This window comes from Aristolochia californica, unplaced genomic scaffold, assembly GCF_029961685.1.
Source record: "Aristolochia californica isolate CCGP_79_NKW_82.1479 unplaced genomic scaffold, dmAriCali1.0.hap1 SCAF_4, whole genome shotgun sequence".
Classification (NCBI taxonomy): Eukaryota; Viridiplantae; Streptophyta; class Magnoliopsida; order Piperales; family Aristolochiaceae; genus Aristolochia; species Aristolochia californica.
Window position 1 is genome coordinate 47,923,317 of NW_027182103.1, and position 26,040 is coordinate 47,949,356.

A 26,040-nucleotide genomic window follows, 5' to 3' on the forward strand; every position below is an offset into this window, starting at 1 on the left:
TTGACTGATCAGGTATACGTCATCATGCCACATCTTATCATCATCATAAACCACATCTCATCCATAGTACTTTTTGTATCATCGATTTAAAATATTTATAAATTAAAAAATATATATTTTAAAAATTATTTTCGAGTTTAAAAATTAAATTTATCTATACATTTTTTATTACTTTATATATTAAAATAATAAATTATTTAAAAAGTATATAATTAATTAAAAAATCTTACTCTTACCTATTTAACACCATTTATTATCGATTTAATTTATTTATTTAAAAAATTATTATTAATTTATATTAGTTTAATGACATGGGCAATTACATGTATGTAAGATGACATGTAAATCGACTCACTCGGTGCTTGACTTGGTGACACATAATCGGTCAAAACATACGTGTTATTTGTACGCAGTTGGGTATTTTTTAACAAAAAATTAAAAAAATTATTTATCTAATTAAATTTAAAATTTTGGATAAAAACCTGAAAATCTCGTTATCATTTTCCGACTCTAGTATATCTTGTAAACTTCGAGCAAGCTCGGAGACAATATTGTTAACCGCATAAATTTTCCTCATTTCTGGACACATCCCTCCTGTATTACCGAGCAAGGTAAAATATTGGTTGCCTGAAACGAGAAGGAAAACAAAGCGACGATAAAATACTTCTCTCAAAAGCAGAGGAGCAGCAACAGAATCACAGTTTCGGCCTCAAGATTACCATTCACGCCATCATATAACATGATGGCTGTCATAATATTTCGTTTTTAAGATGTAGACACTTGGGTCCTTGATCTCAAATTAAATAAGTTCCGCATTCCATTTTTACTAGAAATGGTTACGTTAGAGGGTGCTTTTACGTAATGCAGATTATAACCAAGACTCGAAGAGTGTATTTGAAAAGATCGCATTAGAAGATTATTCCCCGAATGCATCCAGAAAAGAGAAGTTCTGTTTAGAAGTGTTTCCTAATCCGTGCACGACGCAGAGACAGTGAGAGAAGCCAACACTCTTCACTGTTTGTTCAGGCACAAATCACACACCCGCCTCCTTATCGACTGACAAAAATGCCGCATCAATCAAACTCCACACTCTGGCAACCTCTTTTTTGGTTTGCCGTCTGAAAATGACAGCCACTTTGAATCTCTGTTTCTTTTTTTCTTCCTCTTCTATTTGGCTCTCCCTTTTATCCTTTTTACGACCACCCTCGCCCAGCGGTTGCTGAAGTCCTCCACCTCTACCAGTCATCCATTACAGTTAACGAGATCTTTCCATCGACGGTTCTTTGCAAGGCCGCACGAAAAGGAGAACAATAGGGAAGAATAAAAAGAAAACAAAAAACGAAAAAAGAAAGAAGATAAATGGATACTGGAATAAGAAACATAAATTATGACTAAACAAATGACATGCTACTGGTAGCCAATCATAGTGGATTAATCCAACATGTTCACAATGTTTGCAGTTTATTATTTTTATATTGAGAACTCAAATAAAAAGGATAACATGATTACTTTATATCACATTTGACAGCCTTAATTCATTCCTTAGGAGATTCCAATGGCTAAGGCCTAAGAGATTTGCTTAAACTAATGATAAACAAAAACATACCAACCGGAAAATCCCGAACTAACAAATTCCTACTCTATACTATCACACATCACCTTGACCAGCTCAAAATGACTGTTACAGCACTTCCCTACCAGCCGAAAATCATAAGGCAACTCATCGCCCGCCATTCTGCTCTATGTGAGCCCCAACAATGATTATCAACTGGACACAGAATCTCCTCCCGGATTATCAACTTCCCCCCTTGAAATTATCAACCATCAGGGTCTATACAATCTATTTTTGGGGGGGGGGGGGGGGGGGGTGACAGGCAGTAAACAGAAGAAAACTGATATAGTATTTTCAGAAAAAGAACAAGAAAACGAATTTAATAAGCCACCCAGGAGCATTATCCGAGCTCTCACCAGGGGCTTTAAATAAATGTCAGCATCCCAACACCAGTCCAGAATGCCAAATCTCATACAAAGTTAACTGCAAACGGATAGTACAAATGTTCAAGCCAGCAGTTCTTCAGCACCTTAGGAATGTACAAGAGGAGCAGGATGATTTTTGGCATTTTATCCACAAATTGAGTCCCACCTTGCAGAACCCCAACATTTCACATGAAAGGGGACATCCGTGGGAGTGGAACCCGTTGATATGCGGTGTCTGGCCGGCCTTGAGCAACTCTCTCAGGAAGAACTCGCTGGGGGAAATAGCTCCTGTTCATGGTCTCTGCGCTGCCTGCTTGATGGGGATTCTGGTTGGAATGGAACGGATTCCACCATTGAGATTCCCCTTCAACAGGAACCCAGGGTACCGGTGCAAACCCATCTCTAACCCACCCATAAACCCGATCAGAACGTCTTCCAGTGCTTTCTCCATCTTGATGGGTCAAACTCACTGATCCAGTAACAGAGAACCCATAAAACTCACTAGCCTCCCCAGATGCATTGCCTCCTGTTGCCGAGATCAGAGCCAATCCCCGTGACCTTGGTCTTCTAACTGGAGCAAATGGAGGACTTCTCAGAGAGGAAGCTGACGCTGACTGCTGAAACACATGATGCCCACCAGGTCCACGTGTGTGCTCCCTCCCATCCCCTACAACAGGTGGCACAAGTGACGCAACCAAACTGCTTCCAGCTCTTCCAGCGGACCTGATGAAATCACAAGATTTAGGTCATTGCATCCCATTTAAAGGTATGACAGCCAAGTGTTATTGTTACAAAATGCTTACCCATGAATAAAATGAAGAGGGTGAACAAAAGATCCTAATCTCTGCTGGCCTCCAGATTCATTTCTGGATAGCCTTGAAGGCATTTGGGAAAGGGGCTGCTCAGTATTGCTGAGACCTCCAACAGAGGCAGAGGCAGTAAAAGGATGAGGAACATGCTGCCAACCGTGGGGCCGAACCTCTGCTGAGGAAAAGCCATGAGAATTCACCACGTCTGCAGAAGGGCCTCCTAGTGCAATGGGATGCCGATGAAAAGATGCAGCAGCATCCGGGAGTCCATCTGTGGCAGCATTCGTAGGTGTAGGGTGTATGGGATGAGGAAACCCATGAAGAGTAAGGTAGGGGCACACATGGGTACTACTAGTAGAAGCATTTGGCGACCCTTCAAATGTAGCATTTCCAAGCATATCATGATCTTGATTGAAAGATACAGGCAAAAAGCAAAAGGTAAATCACCATAAAAGTCCACAAAAGAAAAGCAGATCTGAGTATAGACTGGAAACAGGAGCAGGTGCTTACAAAGATTTGGCAGGGGCTCTCCTTCCCTGGAATTAGGCAAATTTATAAATTTCAGTGATCTCCATAAAGAATTGTAAGCAAGAAAAACCAACACCAGCACCAAGGCCAGCGCACTTGAATGGTTAAAAGAAACAGTAAGGATTCAAAACAATCTTCATTACATCATTGACCCAACCCAACATCAGTTGATTACTGAAGTATAAATATGATGATTAATAAAATAAAGATTCAAGTCCAAAATTATGAAACTAAGAAATTAGGTGATTCCCAATAGATTTGATACAGAAAAGAGTTGTTTCACTTACTCAAAAAATGATGACAACTGCATAAATCCCCGGAAAGGACACCACTGAAACCCAAATGGCTGCCATTACATTTACCAAAAAAAATTAACAATAGAAAAAAATGAACTCACTTAAAATAAAGAAAGCTTCAAGATTAAAAACAAATAGAAATATAAAAAAAAAAAAAAATAATGGCCACATTCTCTTTAACTTATCCAGTAAAATGACAAAATATATGTTCAGTCTTAGATTGCCAAACTTCATGGATAAAAAAGCCCAGCATTCTATGGATGCACTTTGTGTTCCACATCTTTTAGGCTAGTTGTCTAAAAAAGAGCAGCTGTGGGTGAATAGCCCCCACACTGCTTTTGGCTTAAAAAGATCCTACGCTTTTTAGTTGGGAAGAGACTTCCCAGCTTCAGCTAGTCAATTGGAAGGAACCATCCCAATTATTGTCAATGTATTTCCAGAAAATATTACACCGAGAGATAGAGAGGTTAGAGATCCCGATTTCTTCCCCTTTCTCTCATATAGTCCCGTAAGTGATAACCCTCAGAAAATTACAATAATGCCCCTCCCCACTTAAGCTATTTTATATATACGATAGCATTCCCCCTCAAATGGATGCTGGTAAGTCAACCAGCAACAATTTGCCAACCAAAAATTGATGCCGTTGTCGAATCATTGCTTTGGTGAGGACATCGGCCACTTGGAGATCCAAAGAAATGTAAGAAAGAGATACTCTCCAAGGTATCTCAGATAGAATGACAATCAACCTCAATGTGCTTGGTGCGTTCATGGAAAACGGGATTGGTGGCAATCTGAATAGCACTAGTGTTATCAGCATAAAGAAGTGTAGAAGTAGTCTGAGGAAACTCAAGCTCCACAAGAAGACCACGTAGCCATACAATCTCAGAACAAGCAGTAGACATGGCACGATACTCGACCTTAGTAGAGGATTTAGACACGTGATCTTATTTCTTACATCTCCAAGAAATTATGGCGTCACCTAAAAACATACGCCAACCCGTAGTAGATCGACGTATATCTGGATACCTAGCCCAATCAACATCACTATAAGTAACAAGTTGAAGGGATGAGCCTGTAGGAAAGAATAAACCACGAGTAGGAGAACCACGAAGATAGCGGATGATGCATCGAACTGCAGCAATATGGAGATGCCAAGGAGAGGACATAAACTAACTGACCTGATGAACTGCATAGGATATATTGGGGCGAATAGTGGTCAAGTAGATGAGACTCCCAACCAGGCGCTAATAGAGAGTAGGGTCATCTAGAATGTCCCTTTCATCTTTCCTGTATTTGAAATTTACCTCCATAAGAGTATCAACAGAAAAAGTGTCCTCAGATATCAGTAGCCGATGCTTTTGAGGGGGTTGGTCTGAGCCTTCACCCCCGAAGGGGTCTTTCTGATACGGAGGCTATGGAAGCAAGCTGTTTATTGGATTCTTTGAATCACGTTAGAATGAGGCCTTCTAATGCAGACAAACTCATTTGGTAGCCTGACAAAAGCGGTAAATTCTCAGTTTCATCTGCATACAGACACATTAATGGTTGGGATTCAACGCAAAGTGAGCATGATATCTACTTGTTTGGCGTCTTTGTGCCCCTCCAAAGATTAAATTCTTCATGTGGAGTGATGTTGTGGACTCGATAGCGGACTGAGTCATCCAGAGGCGACGCGGCTGAGTCCGTAACTCATTAGGAATTATGTTTTCATTTATTTAAGTTTATGGTATGATGTTGGCCGGAAGGGCAGTATTGTAATAACTCGTCACTTGGGATTACCTTGGCGTGATTAGGCTTAAAGGGGCCTCACGGGGGTAAGAATGAATTAAGTAAGAATTTACCTCAAAGGATCAACGTTCTCCTCCAAGGAACCTAGGGTTGGCATTCCCCTTGAGGAACCCAAGGTTTAGATCTCCCTTTGATGAGCCTAGTTCCCTTCTCTACTTGATTCTCAGTTCATCCCTCTCTATCTTCATTCCATTCCGTTTTTCAACCACAAATCGCCATCATAGGTTGACCAGGAAGATCAAGACGTCCTGGTTCTGCCCCCGAGTTGCAAGAAGACCTCTTCCTTCGTCGAATTACCCGGTCCATGGGTAGAGACCGCAACATCTTGGTATCAGAGCAGGTCAGTATGGGAGAGTCATCCAACAACGTGGAATTGCTAGCCAGCCTTAGAGAAATGATACACGCAGGGCAGGAAGAAAGTGAGGGTCGTCTGGCAACGTTGGTGGACAGCGGAGTTTCTCAAGTTTCTCACCAGGTAAATGCACAAGTTCAAGTTTTATCTACTAAGATAGATGAATGGATGGGGGTAAGAAACCCAACCCCTCCGGAAGGAGGGAGAAGCCCTGCGACCACGCAAGGGGACCATTTTGTTGGACGAACAGAGCATCCACCAAATGGCATGAGTTTTGGTCCAGGTGGAGGGACCATTCCGAGATATACAAAATTGGACTTTCCAATTTTTAATGGGTCTGAGGACCCTTTGGTTTGGCTTTATAGGTGTGAAATTTTTTTTTCTCACCAAAGGACGGCTGAAATAGACAAGGTGGGGTTGGCCGCCTTCCACATGCTCGATGAAGCGCAGCTTTGGGGCCATCAATTAGAAATGCAGAATCCAAATTTAGATTGGGAGGAATTTAAAGAGCTATGTACGGTTCGATTTGGGCCACCAACTCAAAGCAACCCATTGGGGGATTTAGTGCTGCTCCGCCAAACAGGTAGTGTCGAGCACTATAAAAAATTATTCCAATAAAAATTGGTCAGGGCCAGCAAGATTATCAGGGTGGATCAACAGGTGGGGTTATTTACAGCAGACTTGACAGAGTCCCTAACAGGTGGGGTTATTTACAGCAGACTTGACAGAGTCCCTACGTTTAGAGGTGGAACTCCTTGCCCCCAAATATTTAGCACGAGCAATGAATTTGGCCAGAACATTAGAAGCCAAACAGAAGATTCAATACCAAAAGCCTAATTGGCATGGAGGGAGATCCAGTGCTGGAACCACCTCCATAGCTCAACCATGGCGCAATAATGTTCCTGCAAACGCCCCTACAGCCCCTAAGACCAGTCGGTCTCAACCAGCATTCATCAAAAAATTGAACAGAGCAGAGATGGAACAACAAAGGTTCAAAGGTTTATGTTATAATTGTGATGAATAGTATACATTTGGGCATCAATGCCAAAAATTATTTTGGTTGGAAGTAGATGATGAGGAGGAACCAGCACCTAAGGAGGAAGAACCGGAATTGGAAGAACCAACAATTTCTCTCCACGCTATTACGGGATGATCGAGGTTCTCCCAAGTGGCATTGGTGGCATCAGTGTGCGACCACTGAACTACACTTCCCTCCGATTCTGATTCTGACGAGCCTTCAAAATCTGGGTTGGCATGAGAGAGAGCTGGCCGTCCTCCATGGGTGGTAAAGAAGAAGTGGGAGGTGGTTCGCTGCCTTTGAACGGCTTGAGGAGAGAGACATGAAAAACATCATGGAGTTTTGTGTCTGGTGGAAGCTGGAGTTTATATGTGACCTCACCCAGCCGCTGAGTAATGTGGAGTGGCCCAAAATATTTGGGTGAGAGCTTGTGCCGACTGCCGGCCAAAGAAGTTTATCGGTAATGTTGTAGCCGTAGCCAAACAATATAAACCGTATTGTACTAAATGTCCCGGTGGCCCTGATCATAATACTCCTTCATCTGTGCTTGAGCTTGCCTCAGCCTTTGGAGAGTACTGGCCAAACATTGATCTCGATCTAGGAGAGCTTTGTCAACGGCATCCACCCTGGTGGAACCAAGAACATAAGAAAGTAAACGTGGGGGATCTCGGCCATATACTATCCGGAATGGTGTCTCCTGTAAGGCAGTGTGGAAGGAGGTATTGTAGGAATACTCTGCCCAAGGAATGCATTCCACCCATCGTTTAGGGTGGTCGCCTACCAAACACCTTAAATACATCTCAATGGTGCGGTTCACAACTTCTGTCTGGCCATCCGATAGAGGGTGATATGCCGAAGAGTAATTGAGTTTGGTTCCACAGCATGAAAAGATCTCTCCAGAATTGACTAGTAAAGACGACATCCCGATCACTTACAATGGATTCCGAAATACCATGGAGGTGAACAATATGTATGTAAAATACTTGTGCTACTAACGCCGCTGTGAAAGGATGCTCCAGTGGAATGAAGTGTACATATTTGGAGAATCTGTCCACTACCACCAAAAGAGTAGTTTTCCCTGAAGACTTAGGAAGACCCTCAATAAAATCCATGGAGATGTCCGACCAAATCTGAGTTGGAAGCTCGAGCGGTTGCAGCACCCCTGTTGGGCTTAAATGCTCTGTCTTGTTCCTCTCACACACTTGACAAGCAGCAACATATGAGGTAAAAGAGGATTTCATACCGGGCCAATAAAAATCCCCTCGGATCCGAAAGTATGTCTTCTGAATGCCTTCATGATAGCTGTTATGATAAGATGACAACATTGTGGCAACCAGAGGAGAAGAGAGAAAAATAAATGCCCTTCTTATATAGAATGAGATTGTCATGAAGGGACCAATTTGGAGGCATTTTGCCGGCTGCAATGGCCTGAAATAATTCTTGCAATTCTAATGTACGTCTGATTTCTGCCTTGATGGAGTCCAAGAGTAGAGGAGCGGGATGACTAATTGCACACAACTGCGCTGAAGCTTCTGATCAGCGGGAGAGAGCATCAGCTGCTGTATGTAATCTACCCGCCTTATGTTCCACCGTAAAATCAAATCCCAGTAATTTACTTATGCAATGCTGTTGTGGCGAAGTGGAGATGTACTGATCCAACAAGTATTTCAAACTGTAATGGTCAGTGCGTATGAGAAAATATCTGCCCCATAGATACGGTCTCCAGTGGCGAACTGCCTTAACTAAGCCAACGTTCATAAGCGGGTAATTTGTGATGGTGACGTGCGAGTTGCCGGCTGAAATAGGCAATAGGATGGTGACACTGTTGCAGCACCGCCCCAATACCCCCTCCTGAGGCATCACATTCTACCACGAAGAGCTCCTCAAAATCTGGTAACTGTAATACAGGCGCAGTGGCTAGTGCTGTTTTGAGTGTTTGGAATGTTGAGCTCGTGTTTTCATTCCAATGGAAGGCATTGCGGCGTAGCAAGTTGGATAAGGGTGATGCTAGGGGCGCATAATTGGGAATGAACTTTCTATAATATCCTGCCAAGCCCAAAAAACCCCGTAAAGCTGAAATATTGCTCGGTTGAGGCCACTGTGTGATAGCTGCAATTTTTTTCGGGTCCACTGTAACCCCGAATGCTATAATGATGTGCCCCAAATAAGTTACTTGTTGACTCCCGAATGTACACTTGGTCCTTTTTAGTAAAGGCTATGGGCTCTATCATCAAAGAACACTAAAACAAATTTTCGGAGATAGGCACTAAATACCTTATTCATTAATGCCTGGAACGTTGAAGCAGTATTGGAGAGACCAAAGGGCATCACGATGAATTCAAAGTGTCCATGATGAGTACGAAATGTTGTCTTCTCTATATCTGGGGGATACATGCGGACTTGATGATACCCCGAACGTAAGTCCAACTTCGTGAAAAATTGAGCCCCATGTAATTCATCTAATAATCCATCCACTACTGGTATAGGAAACTTGTCCTTGATAGTATTGGCATTTAATTCGCGGTAGTCCACACAGAACCTCCAAGTGTTATCATGTTTCTTGACCAATAAGACCGGGGAAGAGAAAAGGGACTTACTCTGTCGGATGAGGCCTTGTTCGAGCATAAGTTTGCATTGCCGTTCTATTTCATCCTTTTGAAAATGTGGGTAGCGATAACGATAAGAGCGCACAACTACCACTTCAGAGCCAGCCTTCAAACAAATCCGATGATCACAGTGCCTCAATGGCGGTAGAGCCGTTGGTTCCTGAAAAAGAAAAAGATCAGTAAACTCATCTAGCAAATTTTCTAAGGTGGTAGGTGGATGGAGTTGTTGCTGAAGTACATGTAAATGAGCTGGAATGTCAGCCTTACGGCCTTGTAAAGTGACCTTGTCACCAGCCCACTCAAAACTCAAGGTCAATGCAGCGAAGTCCCATAGTATAGGGCCCAACGTCTGGAGCCATTTAATGCCCAACACCATATCAAATCCAGCTAGTGGTATGATGAGAAATTCTGCTGAAAATTGGTGACCTTCAATCGAAACAAAACTGCCATGCTAACCCCATAACTTGGAACCTTGTCTCCATTAGCCACAGAAACAGAAGCTATTGGCCGAGGCCGAACCTGAAGATGTAAATGCTAGGCAGCAGTGAAACTCAAAAAATTATGAGTACTACCTGAGTCTACTAGACTTAACAGTGGTTGGGAGTTGACCATGGCACAGACTTGCATTGTTTTGGTGGACGGGAGTCCCGTTATGGCGTGGAGAGAAATTCCAGGATCTTCCACCTCTGTGGCTGGTTCCTCCTCATCATCCACTTCCAACCAAAATAATTTTTTGCATTGCTGCCCAAACGTGTACTGCTAATCACAATTATAACATAACCCTTTTGACCTTCGTTCTTCCATCTCGGCCCTGTTCAATTTTCTGATGAATGCTGGTTGAGATGGACTGGGCTTAGGGGCTGTAGGGGCGCCTGTAGGAACAGGAGTGCGCCATGATTGACCTGTGGATGTGGCTCCAACACTTGATCTTCCTCCTTGCCAATTAGGCCTTCGGAATTGAATTTTCTATTTGGCCTCTAATGTTCTTGCCAAATTCATTGCCCGTGCTAAATTAGTAGGGGCAAGTAGCTCCACCTCTAAACGTAGGGACTCTGTCAAGCCTGCTGTAAACAACCTGACCTGTTGGTCCACCCAGACAATCTTGCTGGCCCTTGCTAATTTTTCTTGGAATAATTTCTGATAGTACTCGACACTACTTGTTTGGCGTAGCAACACTAAATCCCCCAACGGGTTGTTTTGAGCTGGTGGCTCAAACCGAATTGTACACAGTTCTTTAAATTCCTCCCAATCTAAATTCGGATGTGCTTCGAAGAAGGGGTCACCCTTCTATAGACCCACTATGTCCTTTTGCAACATTGAAGCCGAATCCACCAGCCATACTCTGCTATTGTGTCAGTTCTCTTGGAAAGTGTGGACCTCTGTCTTATGTAAGTTGGGGTTGCAATTATGTATATTTGCGGATTTGATCTATTTTAGCAAGTCGATCATTGGCTATCCCCTTCCTGGGCTCGGTAAAATCTTGATCTCAGTTTGCGCCAATTTTGTGCCGTGGGGGCTTTGAAACGAACGTAATAGAAGGCGGTTAGATGATAAATTTGAAACTGAGGCAAGAGTAGTGGAAAAAGTGATTGGTCAAATTTCCACCTGGTTTCTGACGAAGAAGCCTTTCTGCTCTTTCAAGGGCACCTCCATTCGTGATAGCTGGAGCAGCCTGGCAAGGATGCACTTTGGGACCAAGGTTCAAGTAATGAAGGAGTGCACTGCCCCGAAGGTGGGGTACCTAAAATTGAATTTTGATGGCTCTTCTCTTGGCAATCTGGGGATCGCAGGCTTTGAAGGTGTGATTTTGGATCCATCTGGCAATCAGTGTATTTCTTATGCTGGTCCATTAGGCATCTCCGATTCAATGTCAGCAGAGCTATTTGGTCTTCTCAATGTGCTCCGGGTGTTCAGAGATAAATGCAGTGGTCCAATCCACATTGAAGGGGACTCCAAGGTAGTCATTGGTTGGTGCCAGTGTGCACCCGTTCCGCCATGGAGGCATTGGGAAATCTTTCAGGAGATTTTAGAAATTTCCTCATTATTTGGCCTCACATTCCGAGATCTGCTAATTCGGTAGCAGATGTGCTTGCCAAGCAAGGAACTTCCCTTCAATCTCTTGTTGTTAGGGATCTGCTCCCTCTTCCTTTATAAATTTTCGCTTGTTAATACAATACATCTTTATAAAAAAAACAGAAAAAGTGTCCTCCAAACCAGCCAAGGTAATAATATCTTGAATATACTTATGTTTGTTTAAGAAAATACCATTGACCTGATAATGTACTTCCAATCCTAAGAAGTAGGTGAGCTAGCCAAGATCTTTCATACAGAAAGTGGCATGCAACAACTGTTGAACCTTGGTAATCAAACCACAGGTAGTGCCAGTAATGATAATATCATCCACATAATCCAAGAGAAGGACTATACCCGATGCAGACTTGTGTAAGAAGAGAGAAGAATCATACTGACTTTGTGTAAACTTGAAGGAAAGAAGCGTACTGCGAAACTTCTCAAACCAAGCCCAGAGAGCTTGCTTGAGTCCATACAGAGAACGTTGTAGCTTACAGACATCATGAAGAGAAGAAGTAGTCATACCAGAGGGAAGCTTCATGTAGATCTCTTCTTGAAGATCACCGCGAAGAAAGGCATTCTTCACATCCATCTGATGCAGTTGCCACGACTGGGAAACCGTGGTCATTTTGGCAACAAGAGCAAATGTATCCTCATAATCAATCTCATATTCCTGTTTGTTGCCCAGAACTACTAGGCGAGCTTTGTACCGATCCAAAGAACCATCAGAGCGAAACTTTACAGAGGAAACCCATTTACTCCCAAGGGGCAAGGAACAATATCCCAAGTGTGATTCTCCTCAACTGCTCGAAGTTTTGTTTGCATTGCATTTTGCCAACATTCACGTTCCATGGCTTGTTTGTAGATAGAGGGAATGGAAATAGAGGATAAAGTAGCCACACGAGAGACAGTGGAGGAGAACCATACCAATTAGGGGGCCGAGAAGGGCAAGTAGACCGGCGAAGAGTGGTGGAAGCAGGAGCAGGAGTAGGAGTAGGCACCAAGTCAAGATCGTGAGAGGGCACAGAGGAAGTGGAACCAGACTCATGTCAACCACGTCTTCCATACACAAAACCAGGTTAGGACCTTTCCACAATTGTCGGGGAATCAGAAAAGCTCAGCAAAAGAGATAAAGATGCAGATGGCAACTCAACATTAGATGAAAAGAAATATTAATTTTCAAAGAAAACCACATTCCTAAAACCACATATACGACGAGCATGTGGATCATAACAAACATAACCCTTTTGACGTATAGCATAACCAAAAAAAGCATACTTAACAGATTGGTCCTAGGATTTAGGGTTTAGGGTTTAGGGTAAGTTTATGTCGTTCATGAGAAGGGAGATGCACAACACAAACACAACCAAATGTCCAAAGATTAGAATATGAAGGAGAATGGCCAAACAACTTAAAAAAAAGGAAAACCATGATGTAACATAGGAGAGGGTAAACGATTGATCAAATAAACCGAAGTAGAAAGCGCTTCACACAAAAAACGAGGAGGAACAAATGATTCAAGTAAAAGAGTTCTTGCTACATCAAGAAGGTGACGATTTTTCCTATCAGCAACACCGTTTTGTTGCGGTGTTGAAGGACAAGAACGCTAAGAGATGATCCCTTTGCTTTGAAGAAAATCCTAAAAATCATTATACATATATTTGCAGCCAGAATTAGAGCGCAAGACCTTGATACTTGCAGAGAATTGAGTCTCATGAAGCGCAAGAAAGCGCTTAAATACCAAAAAAAAACTTCAATTTTAGCCCGTAGGAAGTAAACCCGAGTAAAACGACTAAAGTCATCAACAAAAATAACAAAGTACTTGTTATGCGCATGAGAAACAACAGGTGCAATCCCCCAAACATCACTATGAATAATATCAAAACATTGTAAGGCATGAGATACATGATGAGGAAAAGGTAGAACTTTATTTTTACCAAGTTTGCATGATGGACATTCAAAAGACAGATCAAGAGAAGAACATGCTCTATGTCCCAATAAACCAAAATCAAACAACTTACGAAGTACATCAAAGTTTGGGTGGCCTAAATGTCTATGCCACATCTTAGTTCTAAAACCAACAACATTGCATGCAAAGGAAGGTAAAGGAAAACTAGGAATAAAGGTGGAAGGAAAAACATGAAGAGGAAAGAGTCATCCCACTTTAGGCCCCTTCGCGATCATCTTCCCTGACACTTGATCTTGCATGACACAACTAGAACGAGAGAAATGGACATTACAATTATTATCAACCAATTGATCAACAAAAATAAGATTTGTGGAGAGGTCAAAAGACACAAAAACATCAGTTAAGGAAGAGGAAAGATCACCAACAACACTGATAAGTAGAGAACTGCCATCAGCGGTGTTAATTTTCAGATTTTCATCATAATTTCTGACATTGGAAAGAGAAACAACAGTATTGGTTATATGGTTAGATGCTCCAGAGTCAAAATACCACGGCCGAGAAGAAATTGTATGATTACCTGAGAGCCCACAAGAAGAAAAAGGCAGAGATGATCATTTGTTGTACCATTTTAGGAGTGAGTATGTTTGGGTTTGCTAAGGTTGTAAGATCAGGAATAGGAACAACCGGTGAGGCAACAAGCAATGCAACAGAACTAGAGGCACCAACGAAGGCATGATAATCAGTACCTTACTTTCTTTCAGGTTGAATGAGACAAGCAGAGATGATATGACCCTATTTCTTACATTAGTTACAGAACTTCTTAAGGCAATCCCAAGCAATATGACCAAAAGTTTTACAACTAAAGCACTGGACAGCACGCATGTCTTTACCCTTATTCCTCCCCTGTGCGGCATAAGCCACAATAACAGAGGCACTAACATTAGCCAGATGTTCCATGCCAGCCTGAGTTAATATACATAGCTCCTCATGAAGAAGTTCAAAGAAAAGGGCATCTAGAGATGGTACAAGATGACGATTCATCATATTAGAACGTGCAATTTCATAATCAGAATGGAGGTTTATCAAGAATTGACCTCTCTTGCTTATTTCATGCACTGCTTGAACAACAAAGAGAGTGGCAACGGGAACATTAGCATAAACAATGTCTGAATAGTCAGCCCAAAGATTTTGAAAACCAAAAAAATATTTCTCAAAGGAGAGGCTTTCCTGTGTGAAATTAGCCATCTCATACTCCAATTAAAAACGTCGAGCCGTGTTGTCTTGATGGTAAACCTTGTTGAGGTAATTCCACATGTTAGTGACATTTTTATAAGGCCTCAGATTGATACCAAAGTGAGGCTCAACGGAGCCAAGGGTCCAAGTCATGACCCAAACATCCTTGACTTTCCACTTGGACAAAGCCTTGACCTCTTGAGGTACAGGATCACTCCCATCTATATGACCCCATAACTCTTTTCCCATAACAAATAAACAAAACTAAAATTCCAAAGCAGTGTAATTTTTACCCATGAAACGAATCTAACCTATCAGATGACATGGTAAAATCCAGATAACACCGAAACCTCTCTGGACAGTAATAATCCTCTTTTTATAAATGCTAATCCCTCCATAGAGGATGGCTAATTTGTTCTTGGATATGGCCAACAACACATTTTTCTTCCAGTCATCAGCATTTTTCCCCATCTCCAACTCCTTTGCAAAAACATAGTGCACCAGATAAACCAACTTCTCCTGAGCATTTTCACAGTTCAGTTGGGATATCATCCAGCCATATAACCCATTTTCCTCATTTCGATGAACCTTACATACATTAAAACAACATCAATTTTTCACTGATAATTTCTTGAAGCTTAGCACTCAACTAGCATGATTCTTCACTCAAGTATATTTCTTGTCATACATTTAATACATAAATCTAAATGTTAACCCTTTCTCTTCTTTTTTCTTTTTTCTTTTGAAGTTAAGCCAATTTTATTGATGGCAAAGAATAACAAGATACAAGGATTAAGCAAGGAGATCTCCCATTACAACGAGCGATTGGATGAAGATCCCTTGCTTAGCTAAAGAACCAGTGAAGGAATTAGTTGATCTAGGAATATGATTCCAAGTATAATAAAAAAGAAAAAAAATGCGTACAATCTCGTGATAGATCTTCCAACGGTGGCAGTGGGGGTCAGATCTTGAGTAACACCAACTAATGAGTCACCTTCAATTAGAAGCTTGCCATTCAAGTGGTCTCGGAATATACTCAGCCTTAGGAGAAGGGCTTGAGTCTCTGCTGAGGTAGAATCTGAAATACCCAAAGGTCCTGAGTAGGAGACTAAAATTTTGCCTTTGTTGTTCCTGATTGCACCTCCAATTCTTGCTCTTCCAAGGTTACCAAGGGTGCATCCATCAAAGTTTAACTTTAAAAAATCCATTTGGGAGGGAACCCATTCTTCTATGGTAGCTGGCCTCGAAGGGGCATACATTTGGGGAATAACATGCCAAAACTCTCATATGGAGATGCATTTTAAGTTTGTAAATTCCTTTTTGGTGTGAACCCAAAAATGTGCAAAGTAACCTCCTCTGTCATGGAGAGTTTTTTGGCGACCTTTCTGTTGTTCCTTTCTATCCATAATTCCTATGGGATGTGAAATGTGCAGACTGAGAGAACGGCTTTACCTATAACCAGGCATCTGTGTGTCATTGCCCATTTGGCTAATAGCATCAAGGTTGCTCAGGATATATATAAAGCTCTACCTTGTTTGAGAAATTTTGTCTAGACCTGCCACTCATAAAAACAATGAAGAAGCAGATGATTAACACTCCATCTCGTCACACAAGAAACATTCGGTGTCTAAGATCACATTTCCTCACCTTCAAAGGTTGTCTATTGTAAAGATGTTGTTGAGGAGGGTGCTCTGCATGAAGAAGCAAGGATAGTTGTGCTATGGGGGGATGAGTTGTTCCAGCCTCTTAGGTGGTGAATTGCTAAGGAGATAACATAATGAGGTAACCCAAATAGTCGACCACCTGGCTGAGGCAATGGCATGAAAGAACTTCGTATTGCCATCTCCTTCAACTAGCCACATGAATTGTGCTCTCTGGTGAAGGATAGTGAGAACACCCCTCAAGTACCGCCGATTACACGAGTCTATACTCAAAGACACTGGACTACGACAAGACCCACCACGCTATGGTTGGGGAGTGGAGCATTTAGGACAGATTAGTTGTTATTTTATTTATTTATAGTTTCTATTGTCCTTAGAAGTAATTTTTTTCTTTGTTCAAGGGAATTTTGGTCTTTAGTGGCATTTTGGTCATTTTGTAATATCCCTAGGGTTTTTGGTCTCTATTTAAACCCAAGATGTCTAGAAATCAGTCATTGAATGAAGTTTAGATTTTTCTCCTGACTATCTATTTTCTTCCCCTCCTTGCTCCCGGCCCTCTACTTCCCCACTCTTCTTCTTCTTTCTTCCTCTTCACCTTCTAATTTCTCTCTTCTCCCTCACGGCAGTAGCACCACCACTAGTGTCCCACAACAGAGGAGATCTTGTCTCCAGTTTGCATCGTAACTAGGATTACCTTGTTCAAACGGATAGTCTTTTTCTTCAATGGTGAGGGTTGTTTTTTGGTATAGGTATGAGAAGTTGTCTTTCCACATTGTTTCCATGGCTGTCCTTTCATTTGTGAATTTTTCCTTCATACTTCACGCCATTTTTCTTCCTGCTCCACTTGAACTCTGGTCGCTAAATCACTTCGCTGCACTCTTCTCGCCTCCTTGCTCCCTTGATGTTGTCAGTCACACCTGCCTCTCTCCTATCGTCTCTTGCTAAGCAAGAAGAGGATCTAGGGATTTAGGCTTGGGACGTTAATTTCATTCTTCTCTATAACATATCAACGTTAACCCATTTGTCTCAACATTACATAAATCTTTTCTTAGTTTCATAGCCCAAAATCTGCTGCAAGGTTCATCTCCACTATTCAGAAAAATATTGGTGAAAGACAATTAATAGACACGGAAAACCTTCCTCCCTATTGACAATTTCAAATCAAATAAAGACTGTTACTTTTGAACTTCTTATAATAGTCCAGAGTGCATATTTCCAGAAATAGGAGCATCCAAAGTAGTTTTATCTGTTCCAATTGGAAAAATTCATTAATACATTTATATTAATTAAAAATGCATAAAATCCATCTCTAAGCATATCTAGCTTTCCTCTTATTATCAAGAATTAAGTAGCAAGTCTTCTAACACACAATGACACTAATGCCTCTGAGAGTGTGAGAAAAAAAAGTACATGCTTAAGAGGACTAACAAAATTCAAGAATGAATGAGATAACACTAGAATTATACATACAAGAACATATGAGATAACACTAGAATTGTACATACTATTTAACAATCAAATTACCAAACAGTGTTTGACGCTAAGCAGGATCATGTATTCTGTAGATTATACAAACTAACATCATGCTCTTTTCCTATGAGGACAAAATGGAATACTTAGTGACTTGGGCCTTTGGCTCAATGAATACAAGGGGATCTCTAGTGTGAAGTCTTGGAATCAAATCTCACCAGGGTATAAGGGGTGCGTGTGCATGTGTAATCAACATTAAAAAAAAAGGATACTTATGTTGCAGAAACAAACAAGAAGCATCAAAATCTATAAACAACAAGGAAAAACAAATTTAAAGCACATTTATTAATGACTAGACTCAGAAAAGAACAGAGAATGATGCAACAATGAAACGTGAAGATTTCCTAGACATTGAAATCATATTTCATACACCGAGAGACCTCTTTGGTGAAGCAATTTACCAGATCAGAGTAACCCAGATCATAGAGGTCTTCATTCACCCAGTCTTCCACATTAAAGTCAGCAAAAGAGCGATATCCATTTGCATAAAGCCACTGGCCTTTCTCAATTTTTCGACAATTTGGGCATTGCATTGCTCCCTTTGCATTAAATGCTGAACCGATACAATCTGAAAAGAAAACAAAGAAGAAAAAAGAAAAGACAGACGATTAGGATGAAGAACCCTATACAGAAGCAAGAACCCGAACTGTGAAAACAACTTGGGAAGAACAAGAAACAAGCCTTTAACAGATAAAACGATTTTGCTATAACATTCTCCCTTTAGCTTTCATTTGAAGTCAACTTTGCACAAAAACAAATGAGGAATTACAAGAAGTTTAGACTGCCAAAGGTTTCTTAGACACGACAAGACAACAACAAGAGAACACTGACCCAAAAGAAAAATGATATTCTTGGTCAATGCCAAAAGGCAATATTTTTTCTTAATATGATAAAAATTTCATTAAGGAGAAGACTTGAGAGAAAACTTCTGAAATGGTGCATATCCACAAGTAGAGGGAAAAAGAAAAAAGGATTTCTCATGCATCATAATCTCATGCCATCCACAAAGGACTAATTCTCAAGGTAGCCTTCACTAGAAGGATGAGTATCAGTGAATAACTTGAAACATTTGTTACTTAGGTTAAACCCCATGATTCAGAATAATCTTTCCTTGAATATAGTCGAAGCAAATTGAAATATAGTCGAAGCAAATTAAAACTCAAACATGACTGATGTTTTTTTCCTTTTAAGGGGGGTAGATTGATGACTTAAGCAGTATGGAGCACTGAAGATTGACAAATGCCTTTTATTTTCTTCTGTGTTCACTTCCACGGTTTCTAGGTTTTCCAAATTTGTCCCTAACAAATGCTTCAACCAATGCACTCAATAAGAGTTTAAATCCTCTCACAGGTGTCTAGGTACATAAATCCGGGGAGATAACAGTTTGGTCCAATAAAATTTACCACTGGTAGAGCCACTTAAGTAACTACAAAAAGACTGCATCTTATCTCTAACTAATAAGCCTGTTGCACATGCAATCAACATTCTCACTACTATCCTAAATGCCTTCTCACAAGTATATTATGGCCAACCACATGAGTCCTTTTCCTCCACTCCGATACGATTAACTAACTTTAATGTTAGGTAATCCCTCCTGAAATCTTTCCTCTCAACCCCCATCATTGCCATCCAAACCCTTCTTTTACCTCTTGTCAACCTGTTGAGAAAACAAGTATTAAACAATTCCTGTCAGTGCATAATCAGGTCTGTGCAAAACATGGTTAAGCCATCTTGAACTAATCCAATATTTTCTCATTTTTTGGCAACACACTTGCTCTTTAAAAGGCAAACTTCTATGTCCTGTTCTGCCACATCCTTCCAAAGATTCACATCTCTTGTAGATGATATTTTTTAACTATCCAGCATTCCCCGTCACAAGGCAAGGATGGTGTAACAGCTGTCTTGTGTGAAAATTCGGTCAGTTCATGTTGCCACACTTGGGTTATCGCTATAAATTTGGAAGACTAGCTAAGGAAACAAAGAGCTCACAATATCATCCTAGAGATGAAATATTGAACTTCTGAAAAAATCTGAAAGACGAACATCTCTTAGCCTCAAAATCCAGGAAAAAAAACATTTTAGGGAAGATAATGGAACAGGTAAAATAGGGAAAATGGTGCTAAATATGTGAGGGTTTGGAAAGAAAACCGATTACTTGGCATGAGAGGAAGGGCCTCCATAAAGTCACTTGCATGAAGATATGCACTATACTGTAAAGTAATTGCAAAAACCATAAAACTCTCCTTTCTTGTTTTTTTTATGAAATAGAATCCTCCTGTATTCTCAAGCACATTTAGTAATTATCAATGCTTGCGTGGATTGAAAGAAGAAAATTAAACAACACAGGAAAGAAATTAGAATGGAGTGTAAGAGTGGAGTTAGCCCACTGAAGCTGGTGTGGGCAGCAAAGGCTGTTGTTTCAAGAGGACACGCAACAGGGTTTGGATGGAAAGTTTACCATGAGAATGTGGAGACGATATGACAAACCAACCCCTGGTTCCAGGTTTAAGTTTTGTTTCCACTTTGTTTGAAGATTTTACTAAGGAAGCCTTAAATTTCACAAAGAGTAAATGAATCAGGAGCTAAAAAACTCAACAACATTCCAGTAAATCCAATTAAGAAGATTGAATCAAAATCCTGAAATTCTAAATGCAAAGATACACATAACAAGAAGCATGGCAGGAAGACAAGGACACACAATATGAATCCAAGTAACAAGGAGGAGAATGAGATATGAGGAATCTAGCAACATCACATGAATCAGAAAGCATTCTTTTACATCAAAGTCATAAATCTTCATTGAGACTTCATATATTCAAGTCGTCATCTTAAATTACTACAATCAACATCAAGAGCTTTTTTTTAGGAAAACAGCAAGAACTCTTTTGTCTGCTTACCATATTGAAGCAAATAATTAAATCTTAAAAAAAATTCTGACAGATCAAACTGAAATAATGACAATTTAAAATGCATGGCAAGGATAAATCCTAGGGGGCTTCAGATGATGACTAACCATGAATATTTAAGACTGAAAAAATAAATAAATAGATCCTAGACAGCTCACATTCTCTATTCTTCCATTCTATACAAATTTGAACAAACTGATGTGATCACTACAGTAATTGCACATCACATCATTGAATGATAAATATAACAGTTCAGACATTGGGTTAAAAAGACTGTAATAAACAAATTTGTTGAGAAGGAGATATTGGCTTCATTTTTCTTTTCTGACATTGATTTTCATTTTTTTTTAAAGCTAGACAGACTAGAACCACCATATTTGCCCTTAGAGGTACAAAATCACTTCTCTGATATTGCGTCTCATTTTTATATATGTGATTACATGTAAACTATACATAAACTTGAACCACCATGGGTTCAACAATAAGTAACTACACATACACAAACTTGTCCACTGGTTTTCTTAAAGAGTGGAAACATGAAGTCAATTGTCATGTTCATAGAACATGACTCAGCTTAGGGGTTCCCAAGTCCTAAACAGTCCTCACAAGAAAGAAGACATGATTAAAATGACTCTGTCACTGTTGTGCAGATGGAATCACTTGAGGTGTTTCCAAAATTGATGTTACTTAGGGCTATTAACACAATACTTATAGGATTTTAATTCTAAACTCCAACCTTTTTTTAGTAACATGTTTTTATTGAATGACAATTATTTCACTTAACGTGTTTTCGTAGAAATTTGTGCGCAACCTCACGTTAAGCATTTGAAACAATTTTTTGTGACTGACACTTGTTACAGTCTGCTACACCTCTTTGGTAAGGTAATCAAGTAACATTTTTTTAAATAGGCACGCAAGTAACATTAATAGTAATAAAAGTGAACTCACATTGGCAATCATTTTTTTTTCTTTTTGTTTACCATTGACCTCCTTAGTGACTTAAACTTCACTTATTATGACTTCAAACATGAAAGAAATGAGCAAAGACATAAGGAGGTAATTCAATAGCACACCTAGCAGTTTTGGAAACTTTCCATCATTATACTATGTCAATTTAAAAAAGTAGTCAAATATTTAGCTATGGAAAAGAAATGGCAACAAGATGGAACGGCATACTATTATGTGCAAAGAGGACTCGATTGAAGTCCAGGATTATAGAATTTGATACACATTAACAACCCATAAAAAAATTGGTTCAACAAACTTTTCATTTTAGCTGTAGAACCAGGAAATTAATCATTTCCATACACTTTCATTTTAGCTGTAGAACCAGGAAATTTATCATTTCCATACACCAGAACCGTGCAGCCATAGATAAAAGAAACAAAGACAATCAACCAATAGGCATAAAACCTCTAAAGCACAAATCACATATAGGGATGGTCCCAAACAGTAACAGCAGGGTGGGCTCTTCCTTCGATGCGCATTGATGTGAAATAAAAAGAGAAATAGAGAAGAAAACAATATATGGTAGAATTCTATATTTTTTGAAAATTTCTGTTAGCAATAACAGTTACTTAGGTACTTTACTTGCAACATCCATATGGGCCAAATTAATTGTTGTTTCCAATATTATTAGTTGTTAATTGATGAAATAAAATAATGTAATTTCCATTTTTTATTTCTTACGTAAATATACTATATAAATGTGACACTCACAAGTGCTGTTTAGTTAATATAAGGAATCTTAATGTGGTATTCTAATAAATGTTTTATTAAGCCAAAAAAAACTTGTTTCAGCTAGTTGTTTTATATGTCAACATAGGTTAGATTTGCATGGATTACTATCGGTAATAAAAGACTCTGGGCCCATTACAAAAAAAGAGAGAAAGGGATAGATTCCCTGGGGAAAGGGTGGCAAAAATAAGGTGGACAGACAGCTTCCACAAGCTCTATCTAAATTTATTGCAAATAGATCATGTTTTGGAGAACATATGCATTTACATGCAGAGCATTTGTTAACATATTGCCCACAAAGAAAAGATAGATCCATTCACCCTTTAACAAGTTAAAAGGAAAGATTTTAAAACTTCAAATCAAATACCTTTAATTTAGACCTAGAAACTAATGGGTCTCAAAGAGACTTGACCTGCAGCTCAGCACTACCATGGGGTTTTCTCTAGCAGGAGGTATCGGGTTTGAGCCTCACTACACCCTGGGGGTCCAGGTATAAACCCTTTGTAATAGAATGCCAAAAAAAAGAACACTGGTAGATCTCAAAGATAAAACACATGCAGGTTGCCTTTTTAATAATTGTTTTTTATACATAATTCTCGTTTTGAATAATAACTAAAAATAGCTTGCCAAAACGTTGAGCTAAGCAGAGGAAAAATATCAAACAAAATAAATAAGGAGCTGATGCCAAATAATCAGAAATTTATCCCCAACTTATGGACCAGATTTACTTATATTGTTTCCCGACCAAAAACAAATTCTCTCAATGATTTCATATGGAATAACCACTTGGAACAACAGCTGTTTCTATAGTTAATGTTGCCTTGAAAATGAGTAAAAACAGATGTCATCCACTCATTTCGGACTGGCTAATACCACATGCTTGTATCGACTCTCAGAAGCAGGCAGAGAGAGAGAGACCTGCCAATCTCCTTCAAAAATAGTAATAACTTCATAACAGAATCTTAATTAAAAATATACATATAATGCTTTGAAGCTTACCCTTTCTTTGCATTATTTGAAGTCACTAGTAGCCTTTACAGCCAGTGTAACCAGAACTTGGAACACCACAGTTGCTTAAATCCCAGTTTAGATTATTTTCATTAATCTAGTTTGCTGGCAATAAATCTAACCTTGGGCATTCCTGTCACCTAGAAAATCATATATAATAAGTAAAAACCTGGAGTCAAGTAGATTGCACATTTGGCACAATGGCTACAGGGGGTTTCACGTTTGAGATCTTGGATTCAAGTCTCACTCGGGGGGGGGGGGGGGGGGTTATCTTCTGTGTCTGTAATCAACATTGAAAAAAATAACCTGGAAGCTGTAATTAGACATTTAAGTTATTTCTTACTCAGCCCACCAAATGAACACAAAAAAACCTGTTGAACCTCTCACTGTATATCAATAAATATGTTCATTTGTTTTAAAATTTCATTAAATTAGTCTACAGCTGCAGAGAAACGGAAGAACACTTCCAACTGTTAAAGATATCTGTTTCACATATAACTGTGAAAAAAATCTTATAAGGGACCATTATAACCTGAACATTTATTCCCTTCTTTTTCTGTAATAGATTCATTCCTTTGAGGTTCAATGATGGACTCGTGAAGTAAGAAATTTTTTTCCTGATTGTCAACTAGAATAACAGGAAACAAACCAATTAAGAAAATAAGTGTGTGGAATCAGAAAGCCCGTATGAGAAATCATAGACTCGATCATATATTCGCTCAACCCACATAAAAATCCCAACAAAACAAGTTACGAAACAAAGCCCACAACCTGACGTCATTCAGATCAGGAAAAATAAATTATTCATGGGCAGCAGCCGCTACTAGTATTTTTGGAGAAAAATAGAAAGACACTCATAAAGATTCACGCCAAATTCTCAAAGACGGTAATGTTCCACAACACCAAACTGTAGCGGATCTTCTCTCATCTATGTCACCAGAAAATAATGCCATTACTCAAACAAAAATTAACCAGGAAACGAGAAAAACGACAAGCAAAATTCGCTAAAACACCAACCGAGATGAAATTCGTGGCCACATTGCAACTTGGCGATAGATCTCTCCCCCCGATAAACGACGAACTCCAAGCAAATGGAGCACGAAACGGACGAACTCCCATCACCACAGCACAACTCTTTCCGATTCTCCTCCGCAAGCCCCGACCTTTCAAGATCCATCGCATCAAAACCCGGCAAGGAAAACAAAAAATCCGTCCCCTATCTCACAACACGACCCTTCTCCTGTTATTCCGGACCGCAGAACGCCTCAAAATCCCGACCTTCAGCACGTCTCAACAAACACGTCCCGCAAAATGCCATGGCAAAGATGCGCAGCAGCCGATATATGCCGACCGAAGGGGGAGGTTAGAAGAGAGACGGTCGAGATAAAGAGAGCCCGCCGAGAGGGAGACAGCAAGCACATGAAATGAGGGGCAATTTCCAGCACAGGTCAGATGTTCAGAAGCGGAAAAAAGGAAAACTGTTTTTCTGGGCTTGCGACTTGCGAGCGCCGCGACGGTCGTCTGCGGGTTTCGCGGTGCGGTTGGGTGAGCTTTAACTGCAGATGATGGTAGGTCAGACGGAGATCTAACGCCTCCGTCGCTCGAGTAGCGCCACTCTCTCCCAAGTTTCGCTGTCTCAAATGCGTGGGCTTTCGCGCTTTGTACGGCCCAAGTCCACATGAACTTCCCCAACGTCCCAAGCCGACAATAAAATATTCGCTATCTCACCAATCGTCAAAATCAACTTCTCATTACCTGTCAGCTTCCAATTCAAATTCAAATTCAACTTCTATTTGAAGTTAGGTTAATCAATACGAATTAAGTGTGTGTTAGTATCCCAAATAACTAACTGGTAATAATATATTTAAATAGAACATGTATAATTAAACATTAAATTAACCAAAACAAATATGATTACTACACTAATAAGTAATTTAATGTAGAATTAAAATATATTAATATAGTAATTAATTAAATAATATATTATATTAATTAATGATTGTAATTTATTGTATATTAATACAATAATTACGCATGACAATTAATTGTGCACTGATTAATTATAAAATATAAATAAATACAAAGTAAAAAATAACATAAACAAATATAATAAATTTATTTATTTATTAATAACATAAGATATTTTTTAACATAAAAAATAATTAATTAAAAAAATAATTGATTAAATATTTAACACAATATATATTTTTACGTACTATTAATTAATGATATATTTCCACTAAATTTAAAACTGCACCTTGTAGTGAAAATATGTGCTTCGACATGCAGCAATGACCATTTAATAGGAAACAACTCTTACATGTTTCACAAATCAAACATACAAATTTACTTCCATTGGACAATTAAATAAACAAAAAAAGCACCAACAAGAAGGTAGAAATGCTTCCACAAAAGTAGCAGCAGATGCATAAATTGGGGAAAAAATGTTAATAAATTATCAATCACAAAATCAAAAAATGAATTGGAGTAGAACCTAAAAGATCAAAACAAACTTAGAAGTTTAAAAATATTAGACAATTATAAACCCAAAAATGACACACCAAAAATCCCTACCATAAGAGATGACAAGTGCTTTGCTGAAAATTGATCTT

The 26,040-nt window shown here is 39.6% G+C and overlaps 1 protein-coding gene across 2 annotated transcripts; it reads right to left on the reverse strand.

The window, feature by feature from the left end:
- Positions 1-1,878: 1,878 nt before the first annotated feature.
- LOC137962467 (E3 ubiquitin-protein ligase IPI1-like) lies at positions 1,879-25,004 on the reverse strand. Of its 2 annotated transcripts, none has more exons than XM_068809347.1 (6): positions 24,446-25,004; positions 18,179-18,345; positions 3,602-3,660; positions 3,297-3,322; positions 2,781-3,159; positions 1,879-2,700 (listed from the first exon to the last, which is right to left on the reverse strand). In XM_068809347.1, the coding sequence occupies exons 1-6, from the start codon at positions 24,603-24,605 to the stop codon at positions 2,163-2,165; spliced, it is 1,329 nt and encodes a 442-aa protein (XP_068665448.1). In that variant the 5' UTR covers positions 24,606-25,004; the 3' UTR covers positions 1,879-2,162. The 2 variants fall into 2 exon arrangements, with proteins under 2 accessions (XP_068665448.1, XP_068665447.1); XM_068809346.1 differs by having other exon boundaries at positions 2,781-3,192.
- Between the last annotated feature and the right edge of the window lie 1,036 nt (positions 25,005-26,040).

What these genes read in the sequence shown, in the direction of transcription:
- LOC137962467 (XM_068809346.1), bottom strand. Translation starts at nt 24,605, where the DNA reads ATGGATCTTGAAAGGTCGGGGCTTGCGGAGGAGAATCGGAAAGAGTTG. An exon ending in CAGTTGTCATCATTTTTTGA is followed by an intron (nt 3,323 to 3,601) that starts GTAAGTGAAACA and finishes GCCTAATTCCAG; the next exon opens with GGAAGGAGAGCCCCTGCCAA. An exon ending in CCTCTTCATTTTATTCATGG is followed by an intron (nt 2,701 to 2,780) that starts GTAAGCATTTTG and finishes TGATTTCATCAG; the next exon opens with GTCCGCTGGAAGAGCTGGAA.